At 48.1% G+C, this 21703-nt stretch overlaps 2 protein-coding genes across 2 annotated transcripts; both read right to left on the bottom strand.

Moving 5' to 3' along the window:
• Positions 1-1208: 1208 nt before the first annotated feature.
• On the bottom strand, positions 1209-13009 carry LOC310742706 (actin, cytoplasmic 3). The gene is made up of 2 exons (XM_083572133.1): positions 12885-13009; positions 1209-2368 (listed from the first exon to the last, which is right to left on the bottom strand). The coding sequence occupies exon 2, from the start codon at positions 2355-2357 to the stop codon at positions 1227-1229; it is 1131 nt and encodes a 376-aa protein (XP_083428259.1). The 5' UTR covers positions 2358-2368; positions 12885-13009; the 3' UTR covers positions 1209-1226.
• Positions 13010-18416: 5407 nt separating this feature from the next.
• LOC310770205 (actin, cytoplasmic 3-like) lies at positions 18417-21028 on the bottom strand. The gene is made up of 2 exons (XM_083630696.1): positions 20673-21028; positions 18417-19909 (listed from the first exon to the last, which is right to left on the bottom strand). The coding sequence occupies exon 2, from the start codon at positions 19896-19898 to the stop codon at positions 18768-18770; it is 1131 nt and encodes a 376-aa protein (XP_083486822.1). The 5' UTR covers positions 19899-19909; positions 20673-21028; the 3' UTR covers positions 18417-18767.
• Positions 21029-21703: the final 675 nt, after the last annotated feature.

Here is a 21703-nt window from a genome sequence, read left to right on the forward strand (position 1 = left end):
AGAAATTCCAGCGGGTGCAGAATGCCGCTGCGAGGCTCCTTATGGGGTCCTTGCCGTGGGACCACATTCATCCAGTGCTATACCAGCTGCACTGGCTCCCAGTGGAGTACAGGGTCAGGTTTAAGGTGCTGGTTTTAACCTTTAAAGCCCTATGTGGCCTAGGACCCTCGTGTTATGGGACTGTCTCTCCTGGTATGCCCCACAGAGGACCTTACAGTCCACAAATAATAATATCTTGGAGGTCCCAGGCCTCAAGGAGGTTAAACTGGCCTCAACCAAGGCCAAGGCATTTTCGGCTTTGGCCCCAGCCTGGTGGAACGCTCTAGCACAGGAGACTAGGGCCCTGTGGGACTTGACATCCTTCCACAGTGCCTGCAAGACAGAGCTGTTCCGCCTGGCCTTCGGTCTGGGCCCAGTTTGACCCTATGGGACTCTGTAAGTTACTTCTTTGGCTCTTTTATCGGCTCATGTGGGACCAACATGGATAGCTGGCCCTGATGAATACTTGAGGTCTCCAACCCCATCGTTGTAATTCATGAGCAGTCATTTAATTTTATCCTGATTCTAATTTTTAAGCTGTATTTTAATCAATTGCTTGATTGTGTTTTAATGTATTTGATATTTGATAGCCACCCTGAGCCCGGTCTTGACCCCGGAGAGCAGGGTATAAATAAGAATTTACTTACTTACTCACTCTGGATGCTGTGGCAGCAGGAAATGGGGCCAAGTTAAGCAGAAACCACAAGTGTGGCTCCCTGTACCCCCAATCTGCCTCGCTGCAATGCTGAGCAGTAGATGGGCTTCATGTTAAATGTTAGCTCCAAAAAGTTGTGGTTATCAAGAGAGTCGTTTACTACAAGAAGCACACCAATTTTTACTTCATTTAGCATGACTTTATTGGCTTGTTTTGTTTGGCAGAGAAAATGTATAGTAATAAAGTACTGACCTCCACATGAATCAGAAAAAAGAAAAGGCGAAGGTGGTACACAATCAGAGTGGCTGGGGTAGAAATAATATATTATTATTATTATTATTATTATTATTATTATTAAGAGTGCAGCTGTGGACAAACCTTGGCAAAGCAGTGGACAAAGGTTGCCCAATGCAGGAGCCAAATAAAGAACTGGATAAATACTAAATATCCTGCAAGAGGACAGAATTCAACAGATAAAAGCAAGGCCCCAATATATATTGACTTGGCCAGAAGAGGTTGGCTGCTTGGATTGTTAGAAGCATTTGCGGTGGACGATGGATGGGCCAGACTCATCGTACTCCTGCTTGCTGATCCACATCTGTTGGAAGGTGGAGAGAGAGGCCAGGATGGAGCCCCCGATCCACACCGAATATTTACGCTCTGGCGGGGCGATGATCTTGATCTTCATCGTGCTGGGGGCCAGGGATGTGATCTCCTTCTGCATCCGGTCAGCAATGCCGGGGTACATGGTGCTGCCACCAGAGAGCACTGTGTTGGCATACAGGTCCTTGCGTATGTCCACATCGCATTTCATGATGGACTTGTAGGTTTCCTCATGGATGCCAGACAACTCCAAGCCCAGGAAGGAGGGCTGGAAGAGGGCCTCAGGGCACCGGAAGCGCTCGTTGCCAATGGTGATCACCTGCCCATCCGGCAGCTCATAGCTCTTCTCCAGAGAGGAAGACGAGCTGGCCGTGGCCATCTCCTGATCAAAGTCCAGGGCCACGTAGCAGAGCTTCTCCTTGATGTCCCGCACTATCTCCCTCTCGGCTGTGGTGACAAAGCTGTAGCCCCTCTCAGTCAGGATCTTCATGAGGTAGTCAGTCAGGTCACGACCAGCCAGGTCCAGGCGCTTGATGGCGTGGGGCAGGGCATAACCCTCATAGATGGGCACCGTGTGGGTCACCCCGTCCCCGGAGTCCATGACAATCCCGGTGGTGCGGCCAGAAGCATAGAGCGACAGTACGGCCTGGATGGCCACGTACATGGCTGGCGTGTTGAAAGTCTCAAACATGATCTGCGTCATCTTCTCACGGTTCGCCTTCGGATTCTGGGGGGCTTCCGTGAGCAAGACTGGGTGCTCCTCGGGGGCCACCCGCAACTCGTTGTAGAAGGTGTGGTGCCAGATCTTCTCCATGTCATCCCAGTTGCCGACGATGCCATGTTCGATGGGATACTTCAGGGTGAGGATTCCCCTCTTGCTCTGTGCCTCATCCCCCACATAGCTGTCCTTCTGGCCCATCCCCACCATGACCCCCTGGTGCCTGGGCCGCCCCACAATGGAGGGGAACACGGCCCGTGGAGCGTCGTCTCCTGCAAATCCCGCTTTGCACATTCCGGAGCCATTGTCCACGACCAGAGCGGCAACCTCATCCTCCGCCATTTTGAATGGATCTGTAGGGAATGCAAAACGGGACAGACTTCAGGCAGCTGCTTTAGGACAAGGGTGGAGACACTTTAGACGACAGAGATTAGAGACAAGCTATGCAACACTAATGTATTCTCCAGCTTCATCCACCTTGAGAGTACAACTCTCTAAAAATGCACTTTAGAATTATCCATATGAGTAAGAAGTAAGAAACAAATCAAGCTAAGAAATCTGCCAAATGCAAACAAAGCTGGCGTTTAAGTACATACACATACCCAAAAAAATTACTCCTTGGAATACACGTCAATTTTACACATTTAGAGAGGTTCGCCTGACGGAGAAATGTGCCAGCAGGCCCCGAGAACAATACAGCAAAGGTGCCTTCTGGTGTCAATACGAATTAAGATGGCACCACTCAATTTGCCCCTGGTTTGGTCAACTTACCCAGCACAGACAGATGCATTTTGCCTCTCCCTGATTAATCAGTGCTGCCTGTTTTCTCTCTGCATTGCCATTTTTGCCCAAAGGCAAGGCAAGAAAGCTGTTATTTCCCCTTTACGGCCACCGTAAAGTGAGGAGTGAGGAGTCACAGTGCTTCTCTCCCTAAAACTATTCTGCAGTCACTTTCAAACTTCAGCCCATTCTAAAGAAGCAGAGGTTTTCTGAAAAAGTTTCACATCACACTAACAAGAATTTTCTTTACCAGGTTGTTTACCAGCACGTGTATTTTTTTACGACAACTCAGCTCAATCAGTAGAGCCTGAGATTTTGAATCTCGGGGTTGTGGGTTCAAACCCCACATTGGGCAAAAGATTTCTGCATTGCAGGGGATTGGACTAGATGACCCTTGCGGACCCTTCCAACTCTACAATTCTATGATTATATAAAGCCGTATTTGCCCCATCAGTTACATTTTTATGCAGTCATTTTAATTTTTCTTGAGTAGCCAGTCATTTTCCTTGGGAGGTGGGTGGCACTGTGGTCTAAACCACAGAGCCTAGGGCTTGCCAATCAGAAGGTTGGCGGTTTGAATCCCCAAGCGACGGGTTGAGCTCCCGTTCCTCGGTCCCTGCTCCTGCCAACCTAGCAGTTCGAAAGCACCTCAAAGTGCAAGTAGATAAATAGGAACCACTCCAGCAGGAAGGTAAACGGTGTTTCTGTGTGCTGCTCTGGTTTGCCAGAAGCGGCTTAGTCATGCTGGCCACATGACCTGGAAGCTGTACGCCTGCTTCCTCAGCCAGTAAAGCGAGATGAACACCGCAACCCCAGATCGTCCGCGACTGGACCTAACAGTCAGGGGTCCCTTTACATTTAGCCAGTCATTTTAATGATAGTTCTGAACTGCTTAATTTATTAGTATTTTAAAAATCTTTTTCTATTGCTGAAGTATTTGATATTTCTGTCCTATGAGAAAATAGCATTAGGGCCTTTTTTGGTTTAAAGAAAGAAAGAGGCAACATGATATACTTCTAACGAAATGTGCATAGCGTGGAGGAATTGGACTGGAAAAGGTTTACTTCCTCTCTTGTGACATGAGAATTTGTGGACATCCAACGAAGCTGAATGTCGGAAGGTTCAGAAGAGAAAACAAAGGATTTATTTGATGAGGGTGCTGGTATATGATTAAATAAAAACAAATTGGAAGCGGGGGGTAACTAGACCACACAGTTTCACTGTTGCATATTTACTAAACAAGACTGGATGTTCCTAGGGGGCCACCTGCATCTTGTTTTAGAAGAAGAAGAGTTTGGATTTGATATCCCACTTTATCACTACCCGAAAGAGTCTCCAAGCAGCTAACTTTCTCCTTTCCCTTCCTCCCCCACAACAAACACTCTGTGAGGTGAGTGGGGCTGAGAGACTTCAGAGAAGTGTGACTGGCCCACGGTCACCCAGCAGCTGCATGTGGAGGAGCGGGGAATCGAACCCGGTTCCCCATATTACGAGACTACCGCTCTTAACCACTGCAGCACACTGGCTCTCAACCATGTTTAGAAGACATGGTGCCAGATCTTCTCCATGACATCCCACCTGCCTCTTCAGAGGGTGTGCAACTCCATCCAGAACAGGTAACTTGCCAATTTCCCGAACATGGGAGCTACCTTTGCATAGAGTCCCCATCGCCCAGTTCAGCACTGCATCCAGACACCGGTCCAAAGCTTTCTCCTGATCCAGATGTTATGTTGGACCAGGGCCAGGAAGATCTGGGTTCAAATCACCGGATGACCTGGAGGCAGTCACTGTCTCTCAGGATAATTTACCTTGCAAGGTTGTTGTGAAGATTAAAGCAGGGCAGGGGGCACGTATGGCACCCTGCTTTTTGTTTTTCTTTTTTTAAAATAATTTTATTAAGTACAAATTAAAAAGACATACATATTCACAACAAAAGAAAATACAAAAGAAAAAGAAAATACATCTAACCATGGAAAAAGAATTTGAGAATATTTTGTCTCTTTTCATATTTACAGTTATTTATACCTCTATAAAATGCTGTTTACAATAAAGCAGTGATAAAGATAAGATATCGGAAAAAAGGAAAAAAGAACAAAGAAAGAATAAAGAAGTAAAAGAAAAAGATCATATGTGAAAAATTTTAAAAGTAGATAAGTACTCACAATACATAGCCGTTTCCCATCTATATTTATATTCAATTGTAAAATTTCATCTTGTCCTTATCTACCTTAAATAAATTGTTTCTTTTGAAAAGAAAAAAAGACTTCCACCGTTTACCTCACGCGTTTTTAATAATCCATTCTTCAGAGCCTCTGTTCTTCATATTTTCCCTTTGGATTTCCTTAATGTCTCACTTTGTTTTTTTTTTTTATATTACGCACAAGATTATTCTAAACACAACCAGATTTTTGTAGTTGAGCCCTGGTTTTGTAAATAATCATTTAAGCACTCCCATTGCTTCATAACCATAGTTTTGGATTTTCTCCTTATTATATCTGTCAATTTTGCTAATTCCAGGTACTCACAAAGTTTCCCCAACCATTCTCTTTTTGTTGGGATGCTGTCAGGGAACTGTCATCTGAGACGAAGGAGGTGAAAGGGCTCATGGAGGGTGAGAGAGACCACTCAGCGGAGGAGGGGACCAGCAGGGGGAGAAGTGGAGTTACAAGGGAAAGTGAGTCGGAGGGAGAGCTCAGAGATACTTCAAGCGGGAACAGTGGAGAGGTTTCAGGACCTCCCGTAGGCACACCCACTCCTGGGCGGAAACTGTCACGCCGAGAGTCCAGAAGACGCGTTTCCGTCAAGGAGCTTTTATGCTGGAAGAAATTCCGTAAACGCCCACTGTCCGATTCAACGAGCGATTGATGGAGCCATGCTTAAGGAGCTCCATCACAGACAGAGGTTTGGGAACTTAGCCAAGCTCTGAGGGATCAGGATTTTACGCACAAGCAGCTCACCATCCCATCACAGCAATCGGACAGTCCCTGAAAGCAGCTTGTGCAGAGAGGCATCATGAGCAACCCAGCTGGAGCCGGAGGAGCAGCAGGAGCTGGAGAAGGTCCAACTCTGGAAGAAAGGTGCAGAGTTTTGGAACTCCAGCTAGCAATGCAAACGGCGAGGCTAGAAGAAAGGAGGGCGCAGGATGCAGAAAAGGCAAAAGGCGCTACACTAGCAAGAAAGATGCCAGGAATGGTGCAGAAGTTTGGGGGGGACCCCAGGAACTACCAAGCCTTTAGGACAGAGATGCAGTATGCTCTTGAACTGCAGTTTAACGACTTTCCCGATGAGGCATCGCGAGTGGCGTTTGTGATTGGCCATCTCGAAGGAGGGGCGAGAGACTGGGTCCGGCCCCTGATGGCAGGGAATAGTGACATGCTGAAGGACGCGAGGAAGTTTTTTCGCGCCATGGATTTGATGTTTTCCAGCGAGATTGAACAGGGACTGGTGCGCAGACAATTGATGGCTTGCAAACAGGGGAGCCGATCGGTTCGTGAGTACTGCACTGAGTTTACAATGTTGATACATAAATTGGGCTGGGACCTATCGGCGGAACCCATTCAAATGCTCTTTGAAGAGGGGCTTTCTTCGGCGGTGAAAGACGAACTTTCCCGGGCGCCCAGGGCGGAGTCTATGGACCAGCTGACCAAATCAGCGTTGACCATTGGAGCGCGCCAGGAGGCAAGAGCCTTGGAGAAGCGGGAGGGGAAAGGAGAGCGTTGGAGGGATTTCCGCATTCCAGAGATTCCAGAACCCAGTTTCCCGCCCGGAGAGCCGATGGAAGTTGGAACAGCGCGCGCGCGCGCAGTTTCAAATCCCAGTGAAGGGAGGAAGAAGGAGGGAAAGAGCACCAAGAAATGTTACCTCTGCCAGCAGCCAGGTCCCTTTGCCAGAGTCTGCCCACAAAGAAAGGAATGGCAAGGGATGGCGGGAGCTGTTGGGGGGAAGGAGGAGGAAGTCCAGGAGCCAGTAAAAGCCAGCGCCTGTCTGCCGCTGTCAGGGCACTGCAGACAGGTCAAGGAGCAGTAAAAGTGCCCACTCCGGAACCTCCAAGACCAGCTCTAGTAATAGAGGTGCTGCTAGAGCTGGCAAACGGATACCCACTAAAGACCAAGGCGCTGTTGGACTCAGGCAGCTCCTGTAATTTTATGAGCAAGGAGTTTGCAGCTGAACACCAGATACAGACACTCCCTTTAAGCAACCCCCTGCAGGTCACCACGATCGATGGGAGGGAGCTGTTGGGGGGAGAAGTTAGCCTACAGACCGTCCCAATGGTTATGAGGGTGGCAAGGCACACTGAAAGGATAGCATTCAATGTAGCCACCCTGGGAGGGGCGCCAGTCATTTTGGGAATGAGCTGGCTAGCGTTGCATGACCCGCTAGTGGGCTGGCATCAGAGAGTGGTCTCCTTTGGGTCAGCACATTGCCTGGAACACTGCAAAGAGGGAAAGGTGCCAGAAGGGGCAAAAGCCTCTCTAGCAGGGATGGAAGTGGCGGACAAAGGGAAGGTGCCCAAACAATACACTGACCTGAGCAAGGTCTTCAGCGAAAGGGAAGCAGATAAACTACCACCGCATAGAGACTTTGACTGCCAAATTAACCTGGTCCCTGGGGCCCAGCTCCCCGTGGGCAAGCTGTACGCCATGTCAGACAGGGAAATGCAGGAGTTGAGGGAGTTTATTGACAAAAACCTGAAGAGAGGTTTCATCAGAGAGTCCAGAGCGGTGGGGGGCAGCCCAGTGTTTTTTGTGGACAAAAAAAACACGGATAAACCGAGATTGATCGTGGACTACCGGCGGCTGAATGCCGTGTCAGAACCAGTGACTTTCCCCATGCCCAGAATTGATGACATTTTGACCAGGGTGAGGAAGGGAAAGATATTCACGAAACTGGACCTGAGAGGAGCGTACAACCTGATACGAATAAAGAAGGGGGATGAATGGAAGACAACGATGTTCACCCCCCTAGGGGCTTTCGAATATCTCGTTATGCCCTTTGGATTACAAGCAGGCTCCGCCTGTTTTCAATCGCTCATGAACCATGTACTGGGACCTTTGCTCTACAAGAATTGCGTGGCCTTTCTCGATGACGTGCTGATATATTCAGAGAATGAGGAGCAGCATGTAAAGGATGTCAGGGAAGTGCTGAGCCAGCTGCAAGCAAACCAGTTGTGGGTGAAATTGGAGAAGTGTCAGTTCCACGCCAAGGAGGTGGAATTCCTGGGGTACCGCCTATCAGACAAGGGATTAGCCATGGATCCAAGCAAGGTACAGGCGGTGCTGGAATGGAAGACACCAAAAACGAAAAAAGATGTGCAAAGGTTCTTAGGGTTTGGGAACTTTTACCGTAAATTCATCAAGAACTTTGCCCACTTAACGGCTCCCATCACGGACTGTCTGAGCAGCAAGAAGAAATTCGTTTGGACGGCGGAGGCGGAGCACGCTTTTGAGGAATTGAAAAAGGCATTCGCTTCGGAAGAACAGCTCCTGCATGTGGATTTACAAAAACCCATGAGAGTGGAAACTGATGCCTCAGACCGCGCGGTGGGGGCGGTGCTGCTTCAGCCAGGGAGCAATAAGTCGGAATGGAGACCGTGTGCCTTCTTTTCGCGTAAGCTGAACAAATCCGAGAGGAACTACACGGTATATGACCGAGAACTACTCGCCATTCACGAAGCGTTCCGGAGATGGAGACACTTACTAATTGGTGCACAGCATAAGGTACAAGTATGTACGGACCACAAGAATTTGGAGTATTGGAGAACGGCACGAGTGCTCAACCAACGACAAGTGAGATGGGCCCAGGAGTTCTCCAAATTCCATTTTGAAATCTGCTATGTGCCAGGTCCAGAAAACATCAGAGCGGACGCTCTCTCTCGCAAACCTGAATATTTGGAGGGGGAGGGAGCGCCAGAAGAGAGACATATTATCCCAGAGGACCACTGGGTGTGTGGTGCGGCCTGGGTGGGGCAAAGAGAACTGGTAGAGGGAACGGTAAATGATGAGTACGCCCAGGATAAGCTCAGAGGTTTAAGGGGAGAGGGAGAAGACCCCGGAGGTTTTGAAGAAAGAAACGGGGCATTGTATTACAAAGGGGCGCTATATATACCTGAAGGGGAATTGAGGGGGAGAGTACTCAAACAGCTGCACGACAATCCCACAGCGGGGCATTTTGGGCAACACAAGACCATGTGGTTGGTGACCAGGGAGTTTTGGTGGCCCAAGGTGAGGGAGGATGTACGGGAGTATGTGAGAAGGTGTGACCAATGCCAGAGAGCCAAAGGAGAAAGGCGGGCGCCAGCGGGGTATTTAGAACCGTTACCCACACCAGAACGACCGTGGGAGGCGGTGTCGATAGATTTTATGACTGATCTGCCCAAATCCCAGGGGAAAACCGCCATACTAGTCGTAGTAGACCAGTTAACTAAGATGGGTCACTTTGTAGCTTGCTCACATGCAGTCACGGCGGAAGAGACAGCAAAATTGTTTGTAGAACATATTTTTAGGCTGCATGGCGCCCCCTTGAGGCTGGTTTCCGACAGAGGGAAACAGTTCACGTCCAGATTCTGGAGGAAGCTTATGAGCTTGTTGCACGTAGAGGTCAACTTTTCGACTGCCAGGCACCCTGAGACCAATGGGCAGGCGGAGAGGGCAAACGGTATCCTTCAACAATACCTGAGGTGTTATGTCAATGACAGAGAAAACGATTGGGTCGAAAAGTTGGCACTAGCGGAATTTGCTTACAATAATGCAGAGAATGTGTCCACCGGGATGAGCCCCTTTTTGGCTAATTATGGGTGCCACCCCAGGGCGTTTCCAGGGGAAGGAGGAGAGAGATGGAGTGTTCCGGCCGCTGAACTTTTTGTAGAAGAAATGGAAGCGATCCATCGTCAACTCCAACACAACTTAGAAAGGGCCAAAGAAGAATATAAGAGGCAGGCAGACAAGAGCAGAAGGGAAGGTGAAACAATTAGGGTGGGGAGTCGGGTCTGGCTATCAACCCAAGGGTTGCCGTTCAAGGGTAGTTGCAAGAAATTGAGACCCAAAAGATTGGGACCATTTGAGGTCATCCAACAGGTCAACCCAGTGGCTTTCAGACTCCGGTTACCGAACCACATGAAACTGCACCCAGTATTCCACAGGTCATTACTGTCACCATACAGGGGGGAAGGTGAAGGGGTATCCACACGGGGGCCAGCCATAGAAGAAAGGGAAAGCCGCAACTATGTGGCAGAAATCATCGACTCCAGGTGGAAGGGTAATCAGGTGGAGTATTTGGTCGCGTGGGAAGGGGAACCGGAGTCGGAAAACACCTGGGTGAAGGCAGAGGAGGTCCATGACGAGGTCTTGATCGAAACGTTCCACCAAAGGTTCCCCAGGAAACCTCAACCAGTAGCGAGGTTCCGGAGGGAGTACTTTGGCACCACCGACGATGAGGAGGAACTGGAGGGATTCAGGGAATCGGAGTTGGAAGAGGGTACAGACTCCGAGGAGGAGGAGTACTTGGAAACCGGGAACAGCAAAAGGTGGAGGGAAGTGTTCGAAACTTCGGAAGATGAGGGAGGTTCCTTCAGGGGTTTTGCTCCCTCGCCTCCCGCAGAGGAGGGGAGGGAAGGGGGTGAAGGGGGCCCTAGAGGGGAGGTGGATGTCAGGGAACTGTCATCTGAGACGAAGGAGGTGAAAGGGCTCATGGAGGGTGAGAGAGACCACTCAGCGGAGGAGGGGACCAGCAGGGGGAGAAGTGGAGTTACAAGGGAAAGTGAGTCGGAGGGAGAGCTCAGAGATACTTCAAGCGGGAACAGTGGAGAGGTTTCAGGACCTCCCGTAGGCACACCCACTCCTGGGCGGAAACTGTCACGCCGAGAGTCCAGAAGACGCGTTTCCGTCAAGGAGCTTTTATGCTGGAAGAAATTCCGTAAACGCCCACTGTCCGATTCAACGAGCGATTGATGGAGCCATGCTTAAGGAGCTCCATCACAGACAGAGGTTTGGGAACTTAGCCAAGCTCTGAGGGATCAGGATTTTACGCACAAGCAGCTCACCATCCCATCACAGATGCTTTCCTCTTTCCAATAGCTAGCAATCAAAATTATTGCTGCTGTTGTCGTGTATAGAAATAAGTTAGTCTTATCTTTTGGGATATCTTTATCTAGAATTCCTAATAGATATGCCTCTGCCTTTTTTGTGTGTGATGTCCTTATCAATTTTTTTATTTCGTCATGAATCATATCCCAAAAGGTTTTAATCTTTGGGCAAGTCCACCACATGTGGTATAACGTACCTTTTGTCCTGTTACATTTCCAACATTTGTCGTTGTTCCTTTTATTTATTTTTGACAGTCTGTCAGGGGTTAAGTACCATCTGTGGTGATTTTTTCTGAAATTCTCCCTTAATAAATCACACACAGTAAAATTTATGTTTTCTTCCCAAAAAGTTTTCCATCTTTCCAGATCTATCTCATATCCCAAATCATGCTCCCATTTTAACATGTTTTCCCCTTTCGTCTCTTGTTCTAAGCTTGTTTTCATTAATAATCTATACATTTTTGCAAGTATTTTTTGATCGCTCTGCAATATTTCCTTTTCTAATTTTGAGGTTTTATTTTCAAATCCCCCCCTTTTTATGTCTTTTTCACATGTTGCTTTTAATTGATAATATTGTAACCAATTTGTTCCAAATGTTTGTAATTGTTCGTAAGTTTTTAATTTAGTATTTCCGTCTGCATCCTCTAATATTTCCCTATATGTTGGCCATGTCTCTTTTACATTACTCTTTAATGTTGTAGTTGCTTCCACTGGCGAAACCCATTGGGGAGTTTTCTCAATAATTTCCCCTTTTGTTCTTTCCCAGACATCCAATAGAACCTTTCTTACTATGTGATTTGTAAATTTTTTATGTTGTTCTTTTTTGTCATAGAATAAATAGCCGTGCCAACAGTGTATTTTGTCCCAGCCCTCTAATGTTAGGACTTCATTATCTTTTAATAATATCCATTTTTTTATCCAACACGCTGCCTCAAAATACTTTCTTAAATCTGGCACTGCGAATCTTCCACTTTCCTTTGGGCCTGTCATTACTTCTAATTTTATCCTTGCTTTCCCCCCATATAACATTTGCACGTATGGCACTCTGAGCTGCTTGAAGGAAAGGGTGTATATCCGTGAAATAAATAATCATGACGGGGTAGCCTATATGGGGCTCAACAGATGTTTCTGGACTATAGCTGCCCTCATCCCGGACTACTAGTTGTGCTAGCTGGAGCCGCTGGGAGTTGTAGTTCAGCAGCATCTGCTGGGTACCCCATTTCCCTGGAATGTAAGGTGGGAAGTTCAGGGTCTAGGGATGATGGTGACCATTTCTCCAGTTGCTCCTGCATAGCTGCTCAGTCCTACAGCTTCTTGGAAATGATTCCTGTGTTCCGATTCAGACCACAGGCTCCGTCCCTGAGCTACAGCTACTCTCTAGCAAAACTCTGCCCATAGACCAAGTCTGGTTGTCAGTCCATTTAGCCGACTGCATTGCTTACCCTGACCAGCAGCAGCTCTTGGGTCTCCGGAACAACTGCTGCTTTCCACCTGGGGACGCCAGGAACAACATCTGTGCTCGGCTGCTGCGCCAAGGCCCCTCCAACTGCCCAGGCTGCCGTTTTGAATTTAGCCTAGGAGGTCAAGAAGGTGCCTTGTATGAGATCAGACCTTTGGTCCATCTGGCTCAGGGTGGTCCAGCCGCAGCTCTCCGGGATTTTAAGCAGGGGCCTCTCCCAGTCCTATCTGGGATTGAACCCAGGACCTGTGTGCAAGGCAGGTCCTCTCCCGTTGAGCTACAGCCTTTCCTTTCCTCCCTCAGGCAGCCTCCAGCACAGCTCACCTTGCTTCTGTTCATAAGCTAGAGGGTTTTTTTAAAGAGAGGTGGGATAGCCAACTGTCAGGGATTCTGTAGTTGTGATTCCTGCATTGCAGGGGTTGGACTAAATGACTCTTGGGGTTCCTTCCAACTCTACAGTTCCGTCATTCTACAGAGTAGAAAGGAGACAAACAGAACAGGAAGGATCAGGCAGAGAAACCGTGGGTGCTGAGTCCTGTTTCATACTTACCTGAGGGAGATGCAGTCGCCTTTGCTGTTAATCTCACGGGGATCCCAGTAAACGCAAAATCTTTTCCTTCCTCGTTCCACTTACCTGTTCCTATCCAGTCCGCCCCGGTCTTATACCTCAGCTTATCTGTTGAAAATGGTTTTATTGGAAACCACGTGTGCAATAAAGAAATATCATAAATACACCTCCCATAGCCTCTCAGGGCAAAGAGGAAAAGGGCTGCATTCTGCAGTATGGCCAAATATGGTAAGATTGAAGCATCTCTGGTCATATTCTAGCAATTCATTGGTATGTCTAAAGTCCTTCTGCTGACTTAACATGTCCTTTATGTTGACAGATTTCACTAGCTTCCTCTGGAAATCCATTTAAAGAGGTGATTGATCCAGCCTGCTCTTTGGAGATTGATTATTGGTTCCCCTTGCAAAAACGTGCTCCAGACTGTGCCTCTGAGGTGCCAAGTAAAAGGTGGGTTTAGGATGCAACCCTGTCCACACCTGTTTAGAAGTAGGGGCAGGGGAGAAATTTGGTGGCTTACAAAATCACAAAATAATAAAAGCATGAAAAATCTACAGTACTTTAAAACACACGAAAAGTTAAAATGCTAAAACAGGTTAAAATTCACACCAACCTTCTAAGTATCTGGACATAATGTTTTTAGCAGGTGCCGAAAAGGCGCCCGCTTGATACCAATAGGCAGGGAGTTCTGAAATGTAGGTGATGCCACACTCAGCAATCTCATTCTTACAAATGTGGGACGGGGTCTTACGTGGCACATGCAGAGTGCCAATTCCACCGTTCATAGTGGTTCAAGTGGGGAGATGTGGGCACATGTAGGGTTGGTTTTGATGGGTGCTGTGAAGGTTTGGCAACTGAGCCATTCACTTGGGCTTGCTTCACTGTCAGCCTTGGTTTGTTTTAAAATCGCACTGAAAAACTTTTCGCAGCCTGTTGTTGGCTGTCAGAACCATGGGATGGAAAGCCAGCTGGACAGACCCCGCCTGGAGCGTCTCCCTTCTCAGCCTTGCTGCTGCGGAGATCCATCAGTCACCCTTCTCTGACGTGCGTCTGTGACTCATGCTGCTGTGCGTGAGCATACGTTACTCAGCAGAGTAAACACACAACAGATCTGGCTTGAGGCGTGGATACTAGGCTACGTTTATTGTACATATATCAGGACAAAGAAAACATGGCTTCTCTCCCTGTAGTTATTTTCGGAGAGAGAACACAAACGCAATACAGAGCACATGTTCCGCTCACGAGACTCCAACAATCTGTCCTAGAATGTAAACAGATATGTGACATGTAACAATCCCACACATCTGCAGCGCGGGAGGAGTGGAATTCTCCAGGCACAGTGGTTGTCTGCAAGGGATTCCCACCCGGTGGGGTTGATGTTACTAGCCTTCATGTCATATTTGCAAACATCTCTGTGACACAGAGTTGGTCTGCCAACAGGCCTGGTGCATGAAGCCAGCTCCCCATAGAGCACATCCTTCAGGAAGGATCCATCTTCTCTTCTGTTGACATGACCAAGCCAGCATGGACATCGCTGAGACAGGAGTGTGAACATGCTGGGAATGTGGCTTGGGAGAGCACATGTTTCTTTGAGACTCTGTCCTGCCATGTGATGCTCAAAATATTCCCAATGCAGCACATCTGGGCACCATTGAGGAGTCGCTTCTGACGGTTGTAAGTTGCCCACGACTCACTTCCATAAAGCAGCGTCCTCATCTTGGTATTGGCTGTTGGCATCACATTTTCCCATACCCTTTTGGAAAGGCGATTGCCATAGCTGTCTTACCAATACTCTTGTCCAGTTCGGCGTCAATGGAGAGATTACTAGTTATGGTGGAACCCAGGGAGACAACATAGTCTTGCCCCTCACCAGTGCTGATGCATGGAGTGTTGGTGACATCCTGCCCCAAGATATTGTCTTCATCAGGCTGATTATCTCCTAATATACACATTTTTGTGTTCTAATTAGCTTAATAGTCATATTTTTGCAAAGAAATTTCCCCTGATAGAATGCATTTAAATATTGCATTTAGGTATCTTTTCCTATATGTATTTTCACATATGCATTTACACGCACACTTTGCCCGGGTATATGCATTTCTGTACTTAACTGGAAAACTGTATTGCCAAAATTGTCGAAATGTGAACTCTGATGGCTGTGCTTCAGTTCATCTCTTGTTTTGGAAAGCGCAAATTAGCTGGGCTCACCATTTAAAGGTAAAAGTAAAGGGACCCCTGACCATTAGGTCCAGTCGTGACTGACTCTGGGGTTGCGGCGCTCGCTTTATTGGCCGAGGGAGCCGGCGTTTGTCCGCAGACAGCTTCCGGGTCATGTGGCCAGCATGGCTAAGCCGCTTCTGGCGAGCCAGAGCAGCACACGGAAACACCATTTACCTTCCCGCCGGAGTGGTACCTATTTATCTACTTGCACTTTGTGCTTTTGAACTGCTAGGTTGGCAGGAGCTGGGACCGAACAACGGGAGCTCACCCCGTCGCTGGGATTCGAACCGCCGGCCTTCTGATCAGCAAGTCCTAGGCTCTGTGGTTTATTTATTTTTATTAAAGGTTTCTTGGTTTACAAAAGTATGTACAATCTCTCTTTTCTCAAGTTTATGTTTTCTGCAGGTCAGTTTCATTTGTTGTGAGACAGTAGTGTTACATTAGTTTTTCTAATAAGGCTCTTGGATAGTATGCATATCCCATACTATTTGATACTGTAATGGTTCTAGGGGTTGCTCGTGCGTAAGCAGGTGTCTATCTCCCCGGCTGGGTGCAAACACCTGGGTGGGTTGCCAAGGTGAACCTTTTCTGTCCGGACAGCCACTCACCCGTGGCTGACTCAATCGCTGGCAGAATCCGTCAGTGGGCGTTTCTTAAACTTCTTCCAGCAAAGAAGCTCTTTGACTCCTAGTCTCCTCCTACTCTCCCTGCGCGAAAGCCTTCTGCGCAAGGAGGGCGTGGGCAACGGAGGACCCCTATTCTCCCCGCTGGTCCCAGGCAAGGAGTCATGAGACCGCCTCCCCGCTTCCCCCATCTGCCCCCCTTCTCCACTGGTGCTACGCTGATTCTCTTCCCCAGAAGATGGGCTGCTTCTCCCGATCCCTGGACGCTCTCTGGAATCCCTCTGGCTTTTGCTCTCTCCCTCCAGCACTGATGGCAGTTCCCTGACAGATACCATTGGTCTATGCTTACTCCTAACAGGTCTCTCCAGTATCTGGCTATGATGCTTCTGAGCTCTTTGCGATGTGAGTGGGCATTATTATCTTGGAAGATGTTTAGTAGGGCTAGTTCTGGGGTGACTTCTAATACTTGGTTAGTTATTTTGCATTATTTCTTGCATGATTGATGTCCAGAAGAGTTGGATTTTAGGACATTCCCACCACATGTGGAGGTATGTGCCTGTGGAGGTGCATCCTCTCCAGCGTTTTGGTGAGCTTCCTGGGCGTATTAGTGCTAGTTCCCGTGGTGTTAGTTACCACCTGTTAGCGAGTTTCATAGTGAATTCTTTTCTTTTCGCTGATATGGATTTAAAGGGAGGTTTAGACCACATTCTGGTCCATTGGGTGGGGTTGATCTCATAGCCTATGTTGCCCTCCCATTGCTTTTAGATTACGTCTAGGGGGGTTGTGGGATTTTGGAGTAGTATTTTGTATATTGTAGATACCATCCCTTTGCTGTGTCCCTTTGTTGTTAGGAGGGGTTTTCCGAAGGTTGTCAAGGGCCTAGTTGCTGCTGATTTCACTACTGGATTGTTATAAAGTGTTAGCCCAAGGCATCTGAGTGTCCCCTAGTTTGTCTTGTATTTCTTGTGTTGATGTGGATTTGTTATTTCTGTAGAAGTCTGTTAGGCTGTATAAGCCTTTGGTTGGCAGGGTTGTTGTCAAGCTGGGTTGACACCCAGCTTTATCTGTTGATGAATGGCCATCCGGACTTGGCCCCGGACACACTGACCAGATGCTTGGAAGCTGTGGCTGGATGGCTGCGTGGGAGCCGGTTGAAGTTAAATCCTTTGAAGACAGAGGTCCTCTGGCTGGGTCGGGAAGACATGGGATTGGGGGGCCAACTCCCTTCTCTTGCGGGGGCTCAATTAGTGCCAGCGCCTTTAGTAAGGAGTTTGGGTGTAACCTTTGACGCCTCCCTCTCTATGGAGGCGCAGATTGCAGCTACAGCAAAGGCGGCATTTTCCCACCTTCGCCATGCTAAGCTGCTGGTCCCTTACCTTTTTTGCCCTCATCTAGCCACAGTGATCCATGCGACAATCACCTCCAGGCTCAATTATTGTAACTCGCTCTATGCAGGGCTGCCCTTGAAGCTGACCTAGAAATTCCAGCGGGTGCAGAATGCTGCTGTGAGGCTCCTTATGGGGTCCTTGCCGTGGGACCACATTCATCCAGTGCTATACCAGCTGCACTGGCTCCCGGTGGAGTACAGGGTCAGGTTTAAGGTCCTGGTTTTAACCTTTAAATCCCTATGTGGCCTAGTACCCTCCTACTTACGGGACCGCCTCTCCTGGTATTCCCCATGGAGGACCTTACGGTCCGCAAATAATATCTTGGAGGTCCTGGGCCTCAAGGAGGTTAAACTGGCCTCAACCAGGGCCAAGGCCTTTTCGGCTTTGGCCCCACCCAGCCTGGTGGAACACTCTATCACAGGAGACCATGGCCCTGCGGGACTTGACATCCTTCCACAGTGCCTGCAAGACAGAGCTGTTCCGCCTCGCCTTCGGTCTGGGCCCAGTTTGACCCTATGGGACCCTGTAGGTTACCTCTTTGGCCCTTTTATTGGCTCATGTGTGACCAACATGTATAGCTGGCCCTGATGAATACTTGAGGTTTCCGACCCAATGGTTGTAAATCATGGGCAGTCATTTAATTTTAACCTGATTCTAATTTTTAAGCTGTATTTTAATCAGTTATTTGATTGTGTTTTAATGTATTTGATATTTGATGTTAGCCGCCCTTAGCCCGGTCTTGACCGCGGAGAGCGGGGTATACAGTAAATGTTATGTACTGAAGTTCTCACCCTGGGCCAGCAGGGGGATACTGTAGATAGTTATGCAAATGAAGGATCGAAAGTGACGTTCAGTGATTGGATAGTTTGTATGCAAATGAAGGATCGAAAGTGACATTCAGTGATTGGATAGTTTTAGAAAGTTGTTACCGTAACAAGGTACTGGAGCTCTATATAAGCAGGATGACTGAGCCCTTCAGTTCAGTTCAGTTCTGGCCTCAGAATAAAGAAGAGCTGTTTGAAGAATCGCTGTGTCGTCTGATATGTTCACCCACAACTTAACAGTAAATAAAAATTTACTTACTTACTTACTCACTCTGGATGCTGTTGCAGCAGGACATGGGGACAGGTGAAGCAGAAACCACAAGTGTGGCTCCCTGTACCCCCAATCTGGCTTGCTGCAACGCTGAGCAGTAGATTGGCTTCATGTTAGATGTTAGCTCCAAAAAGTTGTGGTTATCATATCAAGAGAGTCGTTTACTACAAGAAGCACACCAATTTTTACTTCATTTAGCATGACTTTATTGGCTTGTTTTGTTTGACAGAGAAAATGGATAGTAATAAAGTACTGGCCTCCACTTGAATCGGAAAAAAAGAAAAGGCAAAGGTGGTACACAATCAATCAGAGTGGCTGGAGTAGAAATAATATATTATTATTATTATTATTATTATTATTATTATTAAGAGTGCAGCTGTGGACAAACCTTGGCAAAGCAGTGGACAAAGGTTGCCCAATGCAGGAGCCAAATAAAGAACTGGATAAATACTAAATATCCTGCAAGAGGACAGAATTCAACAGATAAAAGCAAGGCACCAATATATATTGACTTGGCCAGAAGAGGTTGGCTGCTTGGATTGTTAGAAGCATTTGCGGTGGACGATGGATGGGCCAGATTCATCGTACTCCTGCTTGCTGATCCACATCTGTTGGAAGGTGGAGAGAGAGGCCAGGATGGAGCCCCCGATCCACACCGAATATTTACGCTCTGGCGGGGCGATGATCTTGATCTTCATCGTGCTGGGGGCCAGGGATGTGATCTCCTTCTGCATCCGGTCAGCAATGCCAGGGTACATGGTGCTGCCACCAGAGAGCACCGTGTTGGCATACAGGTCCTTGCGGATGTCCACATCACACTTTCTGATGGAGTTGTAGGTTTCCTCGTGGATGCCAGACAACTCCAAGCCCAGGAAGGCGGGCTGGAAGAGGGCCTCGGGGCACCGGAAGCGCTCGTTGCCAATGGTGATCACCTGCCCATCCGGCAACTCATAGCTCTTCTCCAGAGAGGAAGACGAGCTGGCCGTGGCCATCTCCTGATCAAAGTCCAGGGCCACGTAGCAGAGCTTCTCCTTGATGTCCCGCACTATCTCCCTCTCGGCCGTGGTGACGAAGGTGTAGTTCCTCTCAGTCAGGATCTTCATGAGGTAGTCAGTCAGGTCACGACCAGCCAGGTCCAGGCGCCTGATGGCGTGGGGCAGGGCATAACCCTCATAGATGGGCACCGTGTGAGTCACCCCGTCCCCGGAGTCCATGACAATCCCGGTGGTGCGGCCAGAAGCATAGAGCGACAGTACGGCCTGGATGGCCACGTACATGGCTGGCGTGTTGAAAGTCTCAAACATGATCTGCGTCATCTTCTCGCGGTTGAGCTTCGGATTCAGGGGGGCTTCCGTGAGCAAGACTGGGTGCTCCTCGGGGGCCACCCGCAACTCGTTGTAGAAGGTGTGGTGCCAGATCTTCTCCATGTCATCCCAGTTGCCGACGACGCCATGTTCGATGGGGTACCTCAGGGTGAGGATTCCCCTCTTGCTCTGTGCTTCATCCCCCACATAGCTGTCCTTCTGGCCCATCCCCACCATGACCCCCTGGTGCCTGGGCCGCCCCACAATGGAGGGGAACACGGCCCGTGGAGCGTCGTCTCCCGCAAATCCCGCTTTGCACATTCCGGAGCCGTTGTCCACGACCAGAGCGGCAACCTCATCCTCCGCCATTTTGAATGGATCTGTAGGGAATGCAAAACGGGACAGACTTCAGGCAGCTGCTTTAGGACAAGGGTGGAGACACTTTAGACAGCAGAGATTAGAGACAAGCTATGCAACACTAATGTATTCTCCAGCTTCATCCACCTTGAGAGTACAACTCTCTAAAAATGCACTTTAGAATTATCCATATGAGTAAGAAGTAAGAAACAAATCAAGCTAAGAAATCTGCCAAATGCAAACAAAGCTGGCGTTTAAGTACATACACATACCCAAAAAAATTACTCCTTGGAATACACGTCAACTTTACACATTTAGAGAGGCTTGCCTGACAGAGAAAAGTGCCATCAGGCTCTGAGAACAATACAGCAAAGGTGCCTTCTGGTGTCAATACGAATTAAGATGGCATCACACAATTTGCCCCTGTTTTGGTCAACTTACCCAGCACAGACAGATGCATTTTGCCTCTCCCTGGTAAATCAGTGCTGCCCGTTTTCTCTCTGCATTGCCATTTTTGCCCAAAGGCAAGGCAAGAAAGCTGTTGTTTCCACCACAGCTCACCTTGCTTCTGATCATAAAGTTAGAGTTTTTTTAAAGAGAGATGGGATGGCCAACTGTCAGGGATTCTGTAGTTGTGATTCCTGCATTGCAGGGGTTGGACTAGACGACCCTTGGGGTCCTTTCCAACTCTACAGTTCTGTAATTCTACAGAGTAGAAAGGAGACAAACAGAACAGGAAGGATCAGGCAGAGAAACCGTGGGTGCTGAGTCCTGTTTCATACTTACCTGAGGGAGATGCAGTTGCCTTTGCTGTCAATCTCACGGGGATCCCAGTAAACGCAAAATCTTTTCCTTCCTCGCTCCACTTACCTATCCAATCTGCCCCTGGTCTTATACCTCAGCTTATCTGCTGAAACAGGTTTTATTTTAAACCAAATGTGCAATAAAGAAATATCATAAATACATAAATACATCTCCTGTAGCCTCTCAGGGCAAAGAGCAAAAGGGGTGCATTTTGCAGTATGGCCAAATATGGTAAGATTGAAGCATCTCTGGTCATATTCTAGCAATTCATTGGTGTGTCTAAAGTCCTTCTGCTGACTTAACCTGTCCTTTATGTTGCCAGATTTCACTAGCTTCCTCTGGAAATCCATTTAAAGAGGTGATTGATCCAGTCTGCTCTTTGGAGATTGATTATTGGCTCCCCTTGCAAAAACGTGCTCCAGACTGTGCCTCTGAGGTGCCAAGTAAAAGGTGGGTTTAGGATGCAACCCCGTCCACACCTGTTTAGAAGTAGGGGCAGGGGAGAAATTTGGTGGCTTACAAAATCACAAAATAATAAAAGCATGAAAAATCTACAGTACTTTAAAACACACAAAAAGTTAAAATACTAAAACAGGTTAAAATTCACACCAACCTCCCAAGTATCTGGACAGAATGTTTTTAGCAGGTGCCGAAAAGGTGCCCGCTTGATACCAATAGGCAGGGAGTTCTGAAATGTAGGTGATGCCGCACTCAGCAATCTCATTCTTACAAATGTGGGACGGGGTCTTACGTGGCACCTGCAGAGTGCCAATTCCACCGTTCATAGTGGTTCAAGTGGGGAGATGTGGGCACATGTAGGGTTGGTTTTGATGGGTGCTGTGAAGGTTTGGCAACTGAGCCATTCACTTGGGCATTGCTTCACTGTCAGCCTTGGTTTGTTTTAAAATCGCACTGAAAAACTTTTTCGCAGCCCTTGGCCTGTTGTTGGCATCCGTCTGTCGTGAGAAACCGTGGAAAAGTGCACCATCAGGGGTGAAGACAAACTGTTGCAG

This window comes from Podarcis filfolensis (assembly GCF_964270895.1).
Source record: "Podarcis filfolensis genome assembly, chromosome: 9".
Lineage (NCBI taxonomy): Eukaryota > Metazoa > Chordata > Lepidosauria > Squamata > Lacertidae > Podarcis > Podarcis filfolensis.